Genomic DNA, 15,735 nt, shown 5'->3' on the forward strand with positions numbered 1-15,735 from the left:
TCAGGCGATTAGAGGATCATCAGGGGGTCCTTTTGTCCCTCTGTGGGGGGACACTCCCACTAGGGTTATATCTGGGACTCTCCACCATTTGACCTTAGAACTGAAGAAGCCTCTCGGATGAGAGGTGAAACGTCTTCAAGTAACTTAAAGAAGTCCAGACGCTTTTCTTTGCAAGCTCCTTTGACTACGATGACCTGGATGACTGAGAACCTTCACAGACATAATAGTCCTCTTGTGTTCATATAGTTTAGCACTCATGCTCGCACTAGACGTTTCTGTGTTCATATGTAACACGAACATGATGAAACATGACGCTCTGAAGAGAAAAACAGTAACATACTATGTCCTAACATAGCAGGCAACAATGTCACGCACAAATTGCTACATATGGAACAGTTGGTAAACAAATGTTGCCCTTTAAAAAAAACACACGTGCATATAAATTACAATGGGGATGTGGGATGTATGTGTGCTGCGCAGATGACATCAAAGAAAATACCCCACTGTGATTCTTCCACTACTGGGAGAGCTTTTATCTTGAGAGGAGATGAGGAGGTCACTTCAGCAGAAGGTGTAAAAAAAAAAAAAAGTGACTAATTAAAGAACCGTTGGCTTGCTGCCATGGTGCAGAGCATGCAGATAGTAAATATGCTTTGAGGAGGGAGACCGAAAAATTTTCCACTATAATGTGACGCTGACACGAAGAGAAAGCCCCAGGAGAGGTTAGGCAACTCAATTTTCACACCCTCAATAGACATGCAGGTACAGCATTTTCTATCACTTTTTCATGTATTAGGTTAATTATTCAAGAGGAAGAAATTGCATATTTAGTTGAAAGTAGGCCAAACTTCATCATTAATGGGATATTTACAGCAGTGCTGATGGAATCTGCTACACAGACGTGATTGTACGAAAAAGGCCTCGGATCTTTCATTAGAAGGAGCAAAGCCACTCACGGACACTTACTCTACTGTACAGCTGAAGCAAAACAACATGCAAAGAGGGAAGTCACTACAAAACATATGGCCTGCCGCCTGAAAAAAAATAAGGCAATAGCGCTCCCTACAGGTCACTACAAAGAGTGTTTCTTTAACCAGTTGTATTTTTAAAGACTGAAAGGGCAATATGGTACAGGTGTGCTGATTTACTGTAAATATGACTCTAAACACAATGATCTAGTAATTACACCGCTATACTATAACTCAACATAATGACAGGGAATGTCCAGTGAGCAAAATAAATCTCAATGCAGCTAAATCTTGCCAATCAAAACAGTTAAAAGTTTATAGATAATCTGTTTATATACTCACTGACCACTTTATTTAGTTCAACTACTTATTAGCACAAATATCTCATCAGCCAATCATATGACAGCAACTCAATGTATTTAAGCATCTAGACATGGTTAAAATGGCCTGCTGAAGTCCAAACTGAGCATCAGAATGGGGAAAAACGTGATTTAATTGACTTTGACTGTTGGTGCCAGACAGGCTGGTCTGAGTATCATTGAAACTGCTCATCTACAGGGATTTTCCCACATAGCCATCTCATCTCGGGTGCACAGGGAATAGTGTGCAAAAGGAAAAACATCCAGAGAGTAGCAGAAACGCCTTGTTGATACCAGACATCAGAGCAGAATGACCAAACATCTTTGAGCTGATAACCTTTGCAGCAGGTGGGCTACAGCAGCACGAAGACCACACAGCTAAGAACGGGTAACCAAGGCTAAAATTTGCAATGAAATGTGGACAATAGAAGACTGGAAGAACGTTGCCTGGTCTGATGAGTCTCGATTGCACATTCTGATGGTAGGGTCAGAATATGGTGTAAGCAATGTGAAAACATGGATCCATCCTGCCTGTCAACGGTTAAGGCTTGTGGTAATATATTGGTGTGGGGGATATTTTTCTTTTTGGCCCGCTTTCGATCGTAACATTGTAGAAACACAGCAGCTTGACTGATTCAATTCAATTCAATTCAATCTTTATTGGCAGACTTCATGTCCATAAAAACAAGACAGAAACACACACACACACACACACACCCCAACACAAGGTATAGACCATTAAATATATATAAGTATATAAATAAGTATATAAAGCATTTGTAAAAATATAAAACCATAATATACATAAAACACAATTACTTTAAAATAAATCAATAAATACACAAACACTTTAACCAGTGCTTTCTCAGACTGGATGAGTAACGGGAACCACTCACTGTCGGATCTGTCATTTAGCCTGGAGAAATAGTTGTTGCTTTATAAGAAAGCCCTCCGCCAAAGCCAGAAACAGCTTACTACTCATCACTGATTGAAGAAAATAAGAACAACCCCAGGTTTCTCTCAGCACTGTAGCCAGGCTGACAAAAAGTCAGAGCTCTGTTGAGCCAACCATCCCTTTAACGTTAACTAGTGATGACTTCATGAACTTCTTCACAAATAAAATTTTTATCATTAGAGAAAAATTACCAATAATCATCCCACAGATGTAATATTATCTACAGCTACTCTTAGTTCCATTGATGTTAAGTTAGACTCTTTTTTTTCCAATCGATCTTTCTGAGTTAAACTTCAATAATTACTTCCTCCAAACCATCAACGTGTCTTTTAGACCCCATTCCTACAAAACGGCTCAAAGAAGTCCTGCCATTGATTAATTCTTCGATCTTATATATGATCAACCTATCTCTAATAATCGGCTATGTACCACAGGCCTTCAAGGTGGCTGCAGTTAAACCTTTACTCAAAAAGCCATCTCTAGACCAGCAGTCTTAGCTAATTATAGGCCAATCTCCAACCTTCCTTTCATATCAAAATCCTTGAAAGAGTAGTTGTCAAACAGCTAACAGATCATCTGCAGAGGAATGGTTTATTTGAAGAGTTTCAGTCAGGTTTCAGAGTTCATCACAGCACAGAAACAGCTTTATTGAAGGTTACAAATGATCTTCTTATGGCCTCTGACAGTGGACTCATCTCTGTGCTTGTCCTTCTTGACCTATAGTGCAGCATTCGATACTGTTGACCATAATATTCTATTAGAGCAATTAGAACATGCTGTAGGTATTACAGGTATTGCACTGCAGTGGTTTGTATCATATCTATCTAATAGACTCCAATTTGTGCATGTAAATGGAGAGTCCTCTCACACACTGAGGTTAATTATGGAGTTCCACAGGGTTCGGTGCTAGGACCAATTCTGTTTACATTATACATGCTTCCCTAGGCAGCATCATTAGAAGACATAGCATACATTTTCACTGCTATGCAGATGGACACCCAGCTCTATCTGTCCATGAAGCCAGATAACACACACCAATTAGTTAAACTGCAGGAATGTCTTAAAGACATAAAGACTGGATGGCCACTAACTTTCTGCTTCTTAACTCAGATAAAACTGAGGTCATTGTACTCGGCGCTGAAAAGCTTAGAAATATGGTATCTAACCAGATTCTTACTCTGGATGGCATTACCTTGGCCTCCAGTAACACTGTGAGGAACCTTGGAGTCATTTTTTGACCAGGATATGTCCTTCAACGCACATATTAAACAAATATGTAAGACTGCGTTCTTCCATTTGCGCAACATCTCTAAAATTAGAAATATCCTGTCTCAGAGTGACGCTGAAAAACTAGTTCATGCATTATTACTTCCAGGCTAGACTACTGCAATTCATTATTATCAGGATGTCCAAAAACTCACTGAAAAGCCTTCAGTTAATCCAAAATGCTGCAGCAAGAGTACTGACAGGGACTAGAAGGAGAGAGCATATTTCTCCTGTTTTGGCTTCCCTTCATTGGCTTCCTGTTAAATCCAGAATTGAATTCAAAATCCTGCTCCTCACATACAAGGTCTTAAATAATCAGGCCCCATCTTATCTTAATGACCTGGTAGTACCATATCACCCTATTAGAGCACTTCGCTCCCGCTCTGCAGGCCTACTTGTTGTTCCTAGAGTATTTAAAAGTAGAATGGGAGGGAGAGCCTTCAGTTTTCAGGCCCCTCTTCTGTGGAACCAGCTTCCAGTTTGGATTCAGGAGACAGACACTATCTCTACTTTTAAGATTAGGCTTAAAACCTTCCTTTTTGCTAAAGCATATAGTTAGGGCTGGACCAGGTGACCCTGAATCCTCCCTTAGTTATGCTGCAATAGATGTAGGCTGCCGGGGGATTCCCATGATGCATTGAGTTTTTCCTTTCCAGTCACCTTTCTCACTCACTATGTATTAACAGACCTCTCTGTATTGAATCGTATCTGTTATTAATCTCTGTCTCTCTTCCACAGCATGTCTTTATCCTGTCTTCCTTCTCTCACCCCAACCGGTCGCAGCAGATGGCCGCCCCTCCCTGAGCCTGGTTCTGCCGGAGGTTTCTTCCTGTTAAAAGGGAGTTTTTCCTTCCCACTGTCGCCAAAGTGCTTGCTCATAGGGGGTCATATGATTGTTGGGCTTTTCTCTGTATCTATGAAGCGCCTTGAGGCGACATTTGTTGTGATTTGGCGCTATATAAATAAAATTGAATTGAATTGAATTGAATCTGTAAGTGCTAAAATTATACTGTTACTTGAACCATCCAGTCGTTCTCTAAAATTGAACATTAACTTTCTTAAAAGTGCTTTAAAAGTCCAAACACCCACAGCTACAAACATCTGGCTGGCACTACCACTTCTAGGTATCCTGCAAAGGATTCTCATCGCATCATTATATGCAACATGCAGCTTCAGCATGCTACATTGTTTGTAGGATGACCACAAGGGGGCAGTATATAGCGGTGTGCAATACGCTTTAAACAAAGCCACTTTAACTGGAAGTGAACAAAAGCTGAATTTGCGTGCAATAGTATTTGCCTGCACATAGAGCTTGCATCGTTGTCTGTACATGTCATCATCATCATTCATTTGCTCAGTAATAAAGTGACCAAGGTATTTCACCTTTTTATGAACTTCAAGAGTTTTTTGTGCCAGTTTAAACAAAGGGAAATTTAGCTGTTTATCCTGCTTGGTTCTACATATCAAAACAGCGCTTTTAGCAGCATTGTACTCAATGTCATATTGCACACCATATTCAGTACAGACATTAAGAAGATCCTGTAATCCAGCACTGCTTGGACTAAAAACAACCAGGTCATCTGCATACATAAGATGATTTATCAATGTTTTACCTAATATACACCCAGTGTTACAGGCTCTCAGCTGTATGGACAAATCATCAACATATAAATTAAATAAAATTGGAGACAAAATCCCACCCTGTCTGACACCATTGCTGACACCAAAGGGGGCAGAAATACTGCTTCCCCATTTAACCTGCATGTTCTGATGAGCGTACCAGTAAGAGAGAATCCTCATGATGTATTGAGGAACCCCCCGTGTCTTCAATTTATCAAAAGGTTTTCTGTGGTTCACTCGATCAAAAGCCTTAGAGGCATCAATGAAACACATGAGGACAGATGAATTTTTAGCCCTATACAAACTGACTATTTCCTTGAGTGCATATATGCACATGTCAGTGCCGTGCTTTGGTTTGAAGCCAAACTGATTATCCAGAGAAGAGATGAACACACTAACTCTGTCAAACAAGATTCTTTCTAACACCTTAGATAAAATACTGGCTAGTGCAATTGGCCTGTAATTATCCAAACAGCTCACTTTTGCAGCTTTGTCCTTCATAACTGGTACCAGTAAAATACACAGCATTGAGTCTGGTAATATGCCATGAATCATAAACCCAGTGAAACAGAGTGCTAAAAGAGGAGCTAGCCTTAAAATAGCATGTTTTAAATGTTCTGCAGTGATGTGATCCAAACCAGAAGCTTTATTATCAGACAACCTATGAATGGCTTCATATACTTCATGTGTCCTCACACTTATTGTGTCATTACTCATGTCAAGATTGTCCTCATATGGATCACTTTTTATACAGTTAAACAACGCACTGTAATGCTGTCTCCATAATGCTGCAATGTTATCTGCCCCAGAAACACCTTCAACAGTTGATGGTAGAGATGGTTTACAGTTATTAAGAGCTTTCACCTCTTTCCAAAAATCTGCCATATTATTACACAGCATTTTCCTGGCCAAAGAATCTGCTCTCAGCATTTGCTCATTTTTAGTTATAAAGCGAACAGCGTACTTATATCTGATGAACCTAGCTTGTGTTAATGTGCCATAAAGCTCAAATCATGTCAAACTGCAGCACCTGTGTGATGCCATAATGTCAACATGGACTGTTAGGAATATTTCCAGCATCTTGTTGAATCTGTAGAGAACTAAGGCAGCTCTGAAGGCAAACATTGGTCCAAACTGGTACTAGCGAAGTGTATCTAAAAAAGTGGCCAGTGAGTGTAAAGTCCCTTCACTGACTGCTTTCAAAACAAAAGGTTTTAAAAAAAAAAAAAAATACAATCTTATGACAGCATTAGAGACTGAAGAGTTAAAAGTTGTTTTGCACTTGTAGATAAGTTATGTCAAGTGAAAAGTGAAGTTGATCAGTGCTTTATTTTGTCACTTCAACAGAAAAAAAAAGAAAATGTGCAACTTTTAAACACTGTTGCGCAAATGTTTTCGAAACGTTCTTGTATGTGGGAGGAAAGGATACCGCACAGTGTGATCTGAAGTTGTTTAAAAGGTGATCGCAAATAGAAATGTAGTGCGCGAGTACGTTGTAAAAACTATGATCGCAGGGGCTAAGGAGTCGTTCTGAGAGCCGGTGTTTCCTTATGTTAAAAAAGGCTTATTTTGTTTTTGTTTTTTTTTTACAGCCATAAAGAGTTTGAAAAAAAAGTTTGACAATTCAGTGACTGTATTCTTCTCCGGCACCTCTAACATAGCTGTACAACAATAGTGCAAAATGACTCCTTTTTTTGGTAGCTACTCTAAAAAGTTCCCCTTTTTATTCAAAACCAAGTGGAAATATTCAATCCATACTAGTCCATATTATTCAATAATATGGACTAGTTCAGTGTAATACTAAAGCCACCAAAGATTTTTAAACCTTGCCCCAAATAGAAGCTAAGCTGAAGAGAAGACAGAATGTCACACCTAGCCAGTGTGAAACAGCAAACGCTCTATTATCTTGTTTGAAAGTGATCAAATGGTGAGCAAACAGAAATCCAATCCATCTACACCTAATGTTTAAATAACAAGGTCTGTTTCGAGGGAACAAGAAAAACCACATAGCAGTGCAACTGCTGTGGACACACTGAAAAAGCTACGTCTGCACTTCAAGAGGCTACAAAACACTTAATCAACTGCAAACATTGTCAACAAGATCATTTATTTTAAGAAATTATATTAGTATTCAAATGCTCATTAAATTAATCCCTTTTAAAACGGCTTCTTTCTCTAAACAAATATATACAAAACATCACAGTGAATTTGGTACATTTGGTTATAAAATCTTCAAATCTAATAAAAAAAAAAAATCACATTTCTAACAGCAAACATATGGAACAAACAAACAAACAAGCAGATCTAAAAATGGTTATTTAAGGCAGGGTACAAGTTATCAAAAAATTAGCCACCCCTCCCCCAAAAATTTGATCTACTACGTTCTTTTTGGTCACCATTTCCATTATGCAACACTATCACAACCAAGTCCCAAGAGAATCTAAAGATAGAAAGTTTGATTGAGAGCAAATCATTAAAGCCTTTTGATCAGTGCAGTCTACTCATAAACCAGATTTAGCATCTATTTAATAGCATCCAAACAGAAGGAGAAGTGTAATAGGGTCCAAGTTTCCTTTCCCACATTGCTTCCTGCTCTGATTGAAGCATCATCACAGCAGCTCCTTCTTCCTGCTAATGTCTTCTTTAGTGAGATTGTTGTGGTGGACAAATTCAGATAAAAGGCTTCTGTGTAAGAGGTGTACAATGGCCTTTCTGAGCACAAAAAGTGCAACGACTGTAAAGTCTCATCAAGATAGGAACATCAGCACAGGTGAGAACACATGGGTAGACAAGAGTGAACGCAAAGGTGGGCAGCGCCTTAAAGGTCAGTCCTGCCTCTGCGGTATGCAGCCTTCCATCTCCAACACTTCAGGCCAGCCTTCAAATTTGTTTGTTTCTGCGCTGTTCTTTATATGCTGAGAAAACAAAAATAAGACCCATGTTAAAGGTTAAAGTCCTAAAAGTCTCTCTTGTTAACAGCTAATGACAAAAATAGTAAAATGTTATGATAAGAACAGACAAGGACCAGCAACCAACAAAACTGGTTTGTGGTTAAAGATGACAAACAGGCTGTAAAGTGAATATCTGACTACAAAATATGAATCCCTGAATGACTGATTGTGTGCACTTTGTTCTTTTAGCAGTGATTCCACAAGTAAAATTAACCTAGCTACAAATTACGACCGAGCATAAAAACATTAGTGTGACTCACACAGTTTGCACTGCTGTAACGTTACAGCAGGGTTTCATTTGGTTGTGTCAGCAAGGAACATTTCAGAAGGTTGTATACAACAGATTCCTCAAGTGAAAACTCAGCATCACGGAGCATACCATAAGTGATTTTAAATGAGAATTCTGAACAAAACATGCTGCAGAACTATGTTAACTGAACCAGGAAAAGAACCACTGGGGACTTAAAGATTTACCATCTTAATTGTACTAAATGTTAATGTATACATAAAATAGGGCAACTACTCTTGTGCCACCATCCACATGAGTTTTAGACTCGTGTGGACTACAGGTCTACTTAAAAATGTATAAGCATATTTGTTGGCATTATCAGTTTTGCAAATTGCAAACAAATGCCTTCTGCTATATGCTCCTGAAAACAGAGATAAAAATGAATCTTCCCCTTGAAGCTTTTTTGTGATTTCCTTATGAAGAGTGCTTTTTAGCAGGTAACTGTTAAAATGAGAATGATTCCAAATGTCATATCACCTTGTACGAGGATTTTGTCTCAAGGCAACAAGTGTCCCACTTAATCCTGCTTTGTTAGCAAAGTGTTGCCAACTTTTACACTTTCAAGAAGACAACACAGCTCAAGTTGACAGCAAGTTGTTACATTACTGTAAGCCCAATAAAAACTGCTCAGTAAGTGTTAATCGACCTGAAGCCACAGCCGTCTGAAGTTAGCCCCAGATATCTGCAGCCAACCAGAGTGACGCCAAAGGGGAAAAGGGCCATAAAGTGTAGCGGTGCGCACGCACAAATGTCCACTAAGATCAAAGAAAACAAACACAGGATGTAATCTCCCAAGTGACATTTCAGCAGAATCATTTTCTCAAGATTGTCTTAGTAGCCTAATAGAAATAAAGTGTCAAGCTGTTTCATCCTCATATTTTGCTCTATGGCTCTGTGGTGTATGGATTTTTCATCTGATGTGCAAATGATCCCTGGTTCAAGGCTGGGAGGGGACACAATCTAAGCCCCATGGGTCCCAAGACTAGAGTTTGTTTCCAGAAGTGTCTTTTTCATAGACAGATAAGGTTTGTTGTTACTAAGTAACGCGTTACTGTAATTAAATTACTTTTCCACTGAAAAAGTAGAGTAACTAATTACTGTTCATTTTTAGGTATTTTAATTACAGTTACTTACAATGTACTTGTGTTACATTGTAAAATAATTAAACTCGCTGAATATCATTGTTTAATTTCAATAATTTATCTTCTAAACGTAGAAGTAAACTCTGCCGCTTTAACATTGCTGTAGTGCAGCTGCGCGTCATTTTGCGCCAGTTTGCTGCACAGTCGTATTCTAAAACAGAAGATGTCGGAGTCGGCTGAAGCCTGTGGCTGTTTTATGAAATGGACACATTCCCACGAGTAATCTACTGAAGCGCCTGACATGAGAGCATAGACAAACACTTCTGAGTGATCATTGTCCATCATCCATGGATAACACCGCGGCAACTCCTGTTAAGCAGGCAAAACCTGATTTTACTTCAGCAGCACAGAAAGCGTCTGAAGGTGAGCTTAAAAAAATGATTGCCGGCTACATTGTGGAAGAGATGCTACCGCTACGTACTGTAGAGTCTCTGTCTTTAAAAAAAATTATTTATTATTTAAAGAGTTTCATTTCTATTGTTTGCCCACTCAAGGTTTATAGGGATTTTAAGAAGTATTTAGTTAAATTACTTATTTAGTAATTAAGTTACTTTTCTGACACAGTAATTAGATAAGTATTTTAAATACAATATTGACTAAGTAATAATTGTCTTAATAATGAGCAATAATAAATATTCAAAAGAGAAAAACAGATGTTTTAAAATAAACTGCTCACACAAACAAATCCATTTCCTAATGAGGGCTTGGGTCAGCATTCACTCAGTTTAAACATCACTCTTGTGGCTAGCTTAGCGTTAGTATGCTATCTGTACAGGTGCGCACAAAGAGCTGAAGTGCTCACAGCATAATCCAGTTGTTTTTTTGTCCTGGATGTAGTTTTGCTGGATGCACTTCACCATTGTGCTCTCACCCTTTTTAAATAAAAGTAATACTTATATCCACGCTGTAGACTGCGTCACTATGTTCCCTCTCTGACTCACAAACGGAAATTAGCGGATTGTAGTCAAGTGTAAGTGGAACCAATACGCAGAATCAATAGGCAAGCAGATTAACAATTTTAGATATCTGGATCTCGATTTCAATTCCTACATACAATCTAAACTAAGGCATAAAACAAAATTGTTACTTCTTGTTGTGCTTTCTGACACTAGTGTGAGGAAAAAAAGGGTTCTGATGTTGGATCTCCTGATGAATGTGTTTTTGTGTGTCTGTATGCTTAAGTGTGCTAGTGAAGGAGTAGGTGTAAGCCTTTAAAGCAAGAGAAATGGAGAAAAGCAAGTGTATCAGCATTCTTTGTTCAGAGGGCCCGGTGGCGCCAGTGTCCGGCAGCCTCGCCTCTGTCAGTGCGCCCCAGGGCAGCTGTGGCTACAATGTAGCTTGCCATCGCCAGTGTGTGAATGTGTGTGTGAATGGGTGAATGACTGAATATAGTGTGAAGCGCTTTGGGGTCCTTAGGGACTAGAAAAGCGCTATACAAATGCAGGCCATTTACCATTTACTTTGTGGTTTGCCTTGTGGTTTGATCTGAATGTTTGAAGAAAACACACATTAAGATGGTGTAGATGTTAATAAGGTCACTAATAATCTAGTTTCCAGCTTTTGTTAAATATGGGATTTTGTGCATCATCTTACCTGCTCAAATGGACTCTTGGTCTTGATGCCTTTCCCTCCCACAAAGATCCAGTTATCTCGAAAGCCCAGATTATTAATAGCTGAGCTGCCAAGATCAGCAATTAACTTCCTGGCTTCATCATTAAGTCTATATAACAAAGAAGACATAATATTTCATGACCATCCCGGCAACTAGAAACAGCAACCATATTTATTGCTCACGCGAGTTGAAATGCTCTTACTTTGTTGCGGAATCATCAAATGAGGCCATCATCACAACGGTCCCATCTTCAATTTCATTCAGGAATTTAATCAAGGGAGCCACGTCTATGCAAAGTGACACACGGTTAACAAACTGTATGAACTGGATTCGTAAATGTCTACAAAAAAAAAAAAAAAAAAAATGGTTCTCAAGTATACTCACCTCCAGCCCACATATCAAAATATTCTGTTTTGACAACTTCCCCTGTCCTCCCTATTGGACAAAAATAAACAAACAAAAATACAGTTTTTCAGAATTAGGTTTGTAACTCTCGGAATTTAAAGTGGGGTACTCGAGTGGAAAACGTCACCATTAACCAGGGCGATGTTGATTCCTCTTCCCACGTTGTTCTTCACGCCGCTCATTACTCTACAACCAAAAATATGAAAGGGGGAGAACATATGGATACATTTAAATATAAAAGCATATAAACTTAAGGAAATGAGTGATTTATAGAAGGATGGCACTTCATAACATGTTTAACATACTATAATGTAGATTTCCAGACAGCCCAGAATAATCAGACAACACTTTCTTTCTTATAACACACTGTCTCACATCCTACTTACACTTTGTCCTCCAGGCAGATTCTGGGCCCGACCACACTGGCTGCACCACTTGCCATCTTGAAGGCAAAATGTCCAGCTGAACATGCCTTGGACAGCCCACATTTATGCCTGACAGGCTTCGTTGCTGAGAACACAAAATTTGCCCAAACAGCACAGTATCAGGTCACAGGCAGTCCAATTACATTGTTTAAGGCTTTTCACAAACAGGCACAAATACGGGTGATCAAGGAATGGTACAGCTTGAACTCATCTAAAGGGGGTCTATTTGCACACTAATGCAATAGCTAAGCGTAAAACACACAGTTAAACACAATATCTAGATGTTTTCAAAAGGATTTAGCTACATTACAATATGAGACAGGCTCCTGATTACCATTTTTGTTCTGTCTGTTACAGAGATAGATAAAAAAAAAAAAGACAGAGGCATATCAAAACACATGAGTAATAGAGAATAAAAAGAAAAAAGTAAACACTTGAGAACACTTACAAAGGACACCTGCTGGCACAGATCTTGCTGAAAAGCAAAATAGGAGATGTAGATGTAAGTAGACTTTATAATATCTAATATGTTTATTATTAGGATTATAAATAAGATTTATATTATATTTTTGTAAATGTTTATCCAAGTAGCAACAATTAATACAGATAAGTAATAAGTGTGCAACATTTCTTTATGTCAAGATAAACTAGAGGCATAAAAAAAATTACAACCATCAGTTATAGGAGTGCAGAGGATACTTTCAATGTGGAGGAATAGCGGCTCTACTCTGAGCTCCTCCTGGACGGCCAAACTCGTCACCCCATCTCTAAGGGAGAGGCCAGCCACCCGTCGGAGAAAGCTCATTTCTGCTGCTTGTATTCACAAGCTTGTTCATTTGGTTACTACCCAAAGCTCATGAACTTAAGTGAGGGTAGGGACGTAGATCGGCCATTAAATCGAGAGCTTCGCGTATACGCTCAGCTCTCTCTTCACCGCAACAGACCGGTACAGCACCAGTCTGTCTATTGATCTCCCGCTCTCCTCTCACTTGTAAACAAGGGCACTCCACCCTTTTCCGGCTCAGGACCATGGCCTCAGATTTTCCACCTAGAAATTCTGTCCATAAAAATCATGAACAGAATCTGTGACTTAGGGGAGCCCTGGCAGCCACCGGGAACAAGTCCAACTTTTTGCTGGCTTAGTGGACCAAGCTCTTGCAGCGGTTGTATACGGATCAAATGGCCCGTAGCAATGGGCCAGACAACCCATGCTCCCAAAACATCTCTCACAGGATACTCCAAGAAACATGGTCGAATCCCTTCTCCAAGTCAACAAAACATATGCAGACTTGTTTGGCAAACTCCCACGCACACCCTTAAGTAACATCGAGAGGGTAAAAAGCTGCATTTTTTTTAAAAATTCTCCACTTTCACAACTCTAAGATCACAAAAGAAATGAATGTTTCATCTTCTTCTAAAACTGTGCCAGACAGGCAGATAACCCTCCTGGAGGCAGGAAAGAAGAGAAGGGCGTATGAGATAAAATACTGGCTTGCGGCTCACAACTGACTTTAATCGATTAAAATGAATAATTTATTAATAATATATGTAGTAAACAATACATATACATTGCATTACAGCCCATTATATCGTGAACTGAAACCTGTGACTGACATTTTTTGTCTTTTTCCTGTATATAAATAAAGATTATTTTATATATTTAAAAGCCATAAAGTGCTGACCCAATAAATTAATTAATTAATTAACCAAGATGCAGGACGTGCCTGACTTAAATGTCCCTGCAGACAGAAAGTACACAAAGTAAATGACTGTCTTGTTTCCTTTGCTGATGATTATCTCCAACCTACACTGCTGTTCAATCCAGTCTTACAGGAAAGCTTACTCACAAATCACATTAGCCAGTTTAAAATCCATATTAATCTCGAATAGCTGAAAAGCCAGGAAGACAGCCAGTAGGAATGCAATGACCAACACTGTCAACTTGATAATTCCTGCGAAGAGAGGGAAAACGGAGAGGTGCGGTTAATCAGCCATCTGAATCACTGATGCAAAATGGTTTTAGATAGCAAACATGTTTGTTTAAATATTTATAGTAAATATATCTGACTTACCATTAGCCCTAATCATCTTTGCGACTCTCCAGAATATTTTACAAACAGCCGACAACCTGTAATATCAAATAAAAGTGTAGGTGTCTGTATGTGTATATCAGTGACTGTTTTCTACAGTCAATGGTGTATATCTGCGTGGCTTTACAGGGTGGTCTAAAGGGGGAAGTTAGCTTGTGCTGTGTGTTATTTATAGGAGTGTCTAACGCCGAAACACAGTGACCTTGCTCCTTTTCTAATATCTAGTTATTGCGACCGAATTAACGAACAATGTAACGTATGTAAGCACGAAATGCATTTTTAAAGCTATATTTTGAAAAGCTAACTAGCTTTTAACCCCTTGGACAACTTCTTCGTCTTTGACAGGTTTTACTCACCGACACCGCATCTCAGCCTCTACAAAAAGACAAATACGTAGTTGAGCTTTGGGATAAATGTTCACGACTTCCTCACCTGTTCACGTAACAAAATACCGGTGGACTCTCCGGTGTGGTTCTTTTAGGACAGGCTGACTAACTTAAGATGATGGCGCTGATAGGCGTCATGACAGCTGGACTGTGGAGGAGGAGCAAACCGTGAAAAAGAGGCGCCACTCCGCCGGAAAAAGGAAAGACGAACCGGAAATAAAGCGCCTGGACAGTACAAGAAGGAGCAGCTTCCGTAATTATTAGCGTAATTATATATAATAATTACGCTCTCTCTCTCTCTCTCTCTCTATATATATATATATATATATATATATATATATATTTTTTTTTTTTTTTTTTTTTTTTTTTTTTTTTTAAATGATTCAAATGGGAGTATAACCTACTGGATTTGGAAAGAGTTGGGAAATAACTGAATATGGGCTATTTCAAGCAACAATATAACAAACAAAAAATATACATGTACCTCAAAAATATCTACAGGAGAAATAGGAAGAAATCCAGCAAAGACCTGACACATGGTCTAAGAGAGGAATCATCAGAAATGTGCAAAAGTAAATAGTTAGTATGGCCACTTTTACTCTTCACAACATAAACTCTCTTGGCCAATCCAAGACTGTTTGTCTATCATGGTATGCGTTTAGCGCACTGACAGTGTGTTAGCCAATCAGATCATTTCCAATTGCATCATTTCCTATAGCAACTATTGACCAAATGTGCAAAACATGCTTCACTAAAGCCTCAGTGAAAAAGTCTCAGTGAAAGGGGGGGGTTCTGAAGAAGCCGATATTAAGGAAGGGAAACATGGAGAAAGGGCTGAGGTGTGCCAAATTACACAAGAACTGGACTGAAAATCAGTGGCAAAAGTCATGCATCTAGTTTTGAAATTTCTTACTCAAATTGTCCGCAATATGTACAGAGGTAGTCAACAGAATGAATCTTGAGACATATGTTTGAGGCTCTGTTTGGGTTGCATTTCAGCCAGTAGTCCTGGAGAGCTTGTACCATCAGAGATTAGTCCACCAGCAAAAACATGCTGTCAGTGATTGGCCAAGAGGGTTTATCTTCTGAAGAATAAAAGTGGTCACATTAACTACTGACTTTTAAGTTTGTTAGAAACTGTTTACCGTCCCATGTATATTTGTAGTTTTTTTTTAGTAGTGAGTCATCTGTCAAAACAAAATCTTTACCATGTCACACCAACTTCCTGTTGCATCTTCTTCTTCAGTCATTTTAAAATGACATGGGA

The 15,735-nt window shown here is 38.9% G+C and overlaps 1 protein-coding gene and 1 long non-coding RNA gene across 3 annotated transcripts in view; both read right to left on the reverse strand.

Annotated features, from left to right (window-relative positions):
- The window catches only part of LOC146499498 (uncharacterized), a 46,046-nt gene extending 43,897 nt beyond the window's left edge, over positions 1 to 2,149 (reverse strand). The window contains exon 1 of the long non-coding RNA XR_014870444.1: positions 211 to 2,149. This is a non-coding gene — a long non-coding RNA (uncharacterized LOC146499498). The remainder of the gene's footprint in view (positions 1 to 210) is intronic.
- A 5,109-nt stretch (positions 2,150 to 7,258) lies between these two features.
- Positions 7,259 to 14,645, reverse strand: fam3c (FAM3 metabolism regulating signaling molecule C). 2 transcript variants are annotated; one of them, XM_085138052.1, is made up of 10 exons: positions 14,515 to 14,645; positions 14,065 to 14,120; positions 13,840 to 13,944; positions 12,441 to 12,467; positions 11,954 to 12,077; positions 11,695 to 11,753; positions 11,547 to 11,597; positions 11,365 to 11,449; positions 11,144 to 11,270; positions 7,259 to 8,083 (listed from the first exon to the last, which is right to left on the reverse strand). In XM_085138052.1, exons 2-10 carry the CDS (start codon positions 14,078 to 14,080, stop codon positions 7,994 to 7,996), a joined length of 684 nt encoding a protein of 227 aa, XP_084994178.1. In that variant the 5' UTR covers positions 14,081 to 14,120; positions 14,515 to 14,645; the 3' UTR covers positions 7,259 to 7,993. The 2 variants fall into 2 exon arrangements, with proteins under 2 accessions (XP_084994178.1, XP_084994177.1); XM_085138051.1 differs by having other exon boundaries at positions 14,439 to 14,628.
- Positions 14,646 to 15,735: the final 1,090 nt, after the last annotated feature.

This window comes from Neolamprologus multifasciatus, chromosome 17 (genome assembly GCF_963576455.1).
Source record: "Neolamprologus multifasciatus chromosome 17, fNeoMul1.2, whole genome shotgun sequence".
NCBI classification, from domain to species: domain Eukaryota; kingdom Metazoa; phylum Chordata; class Actinopteri; order Cichliformes; family Cichlidae; genus Neolamprologus; species Neolamprologus multifasciatus.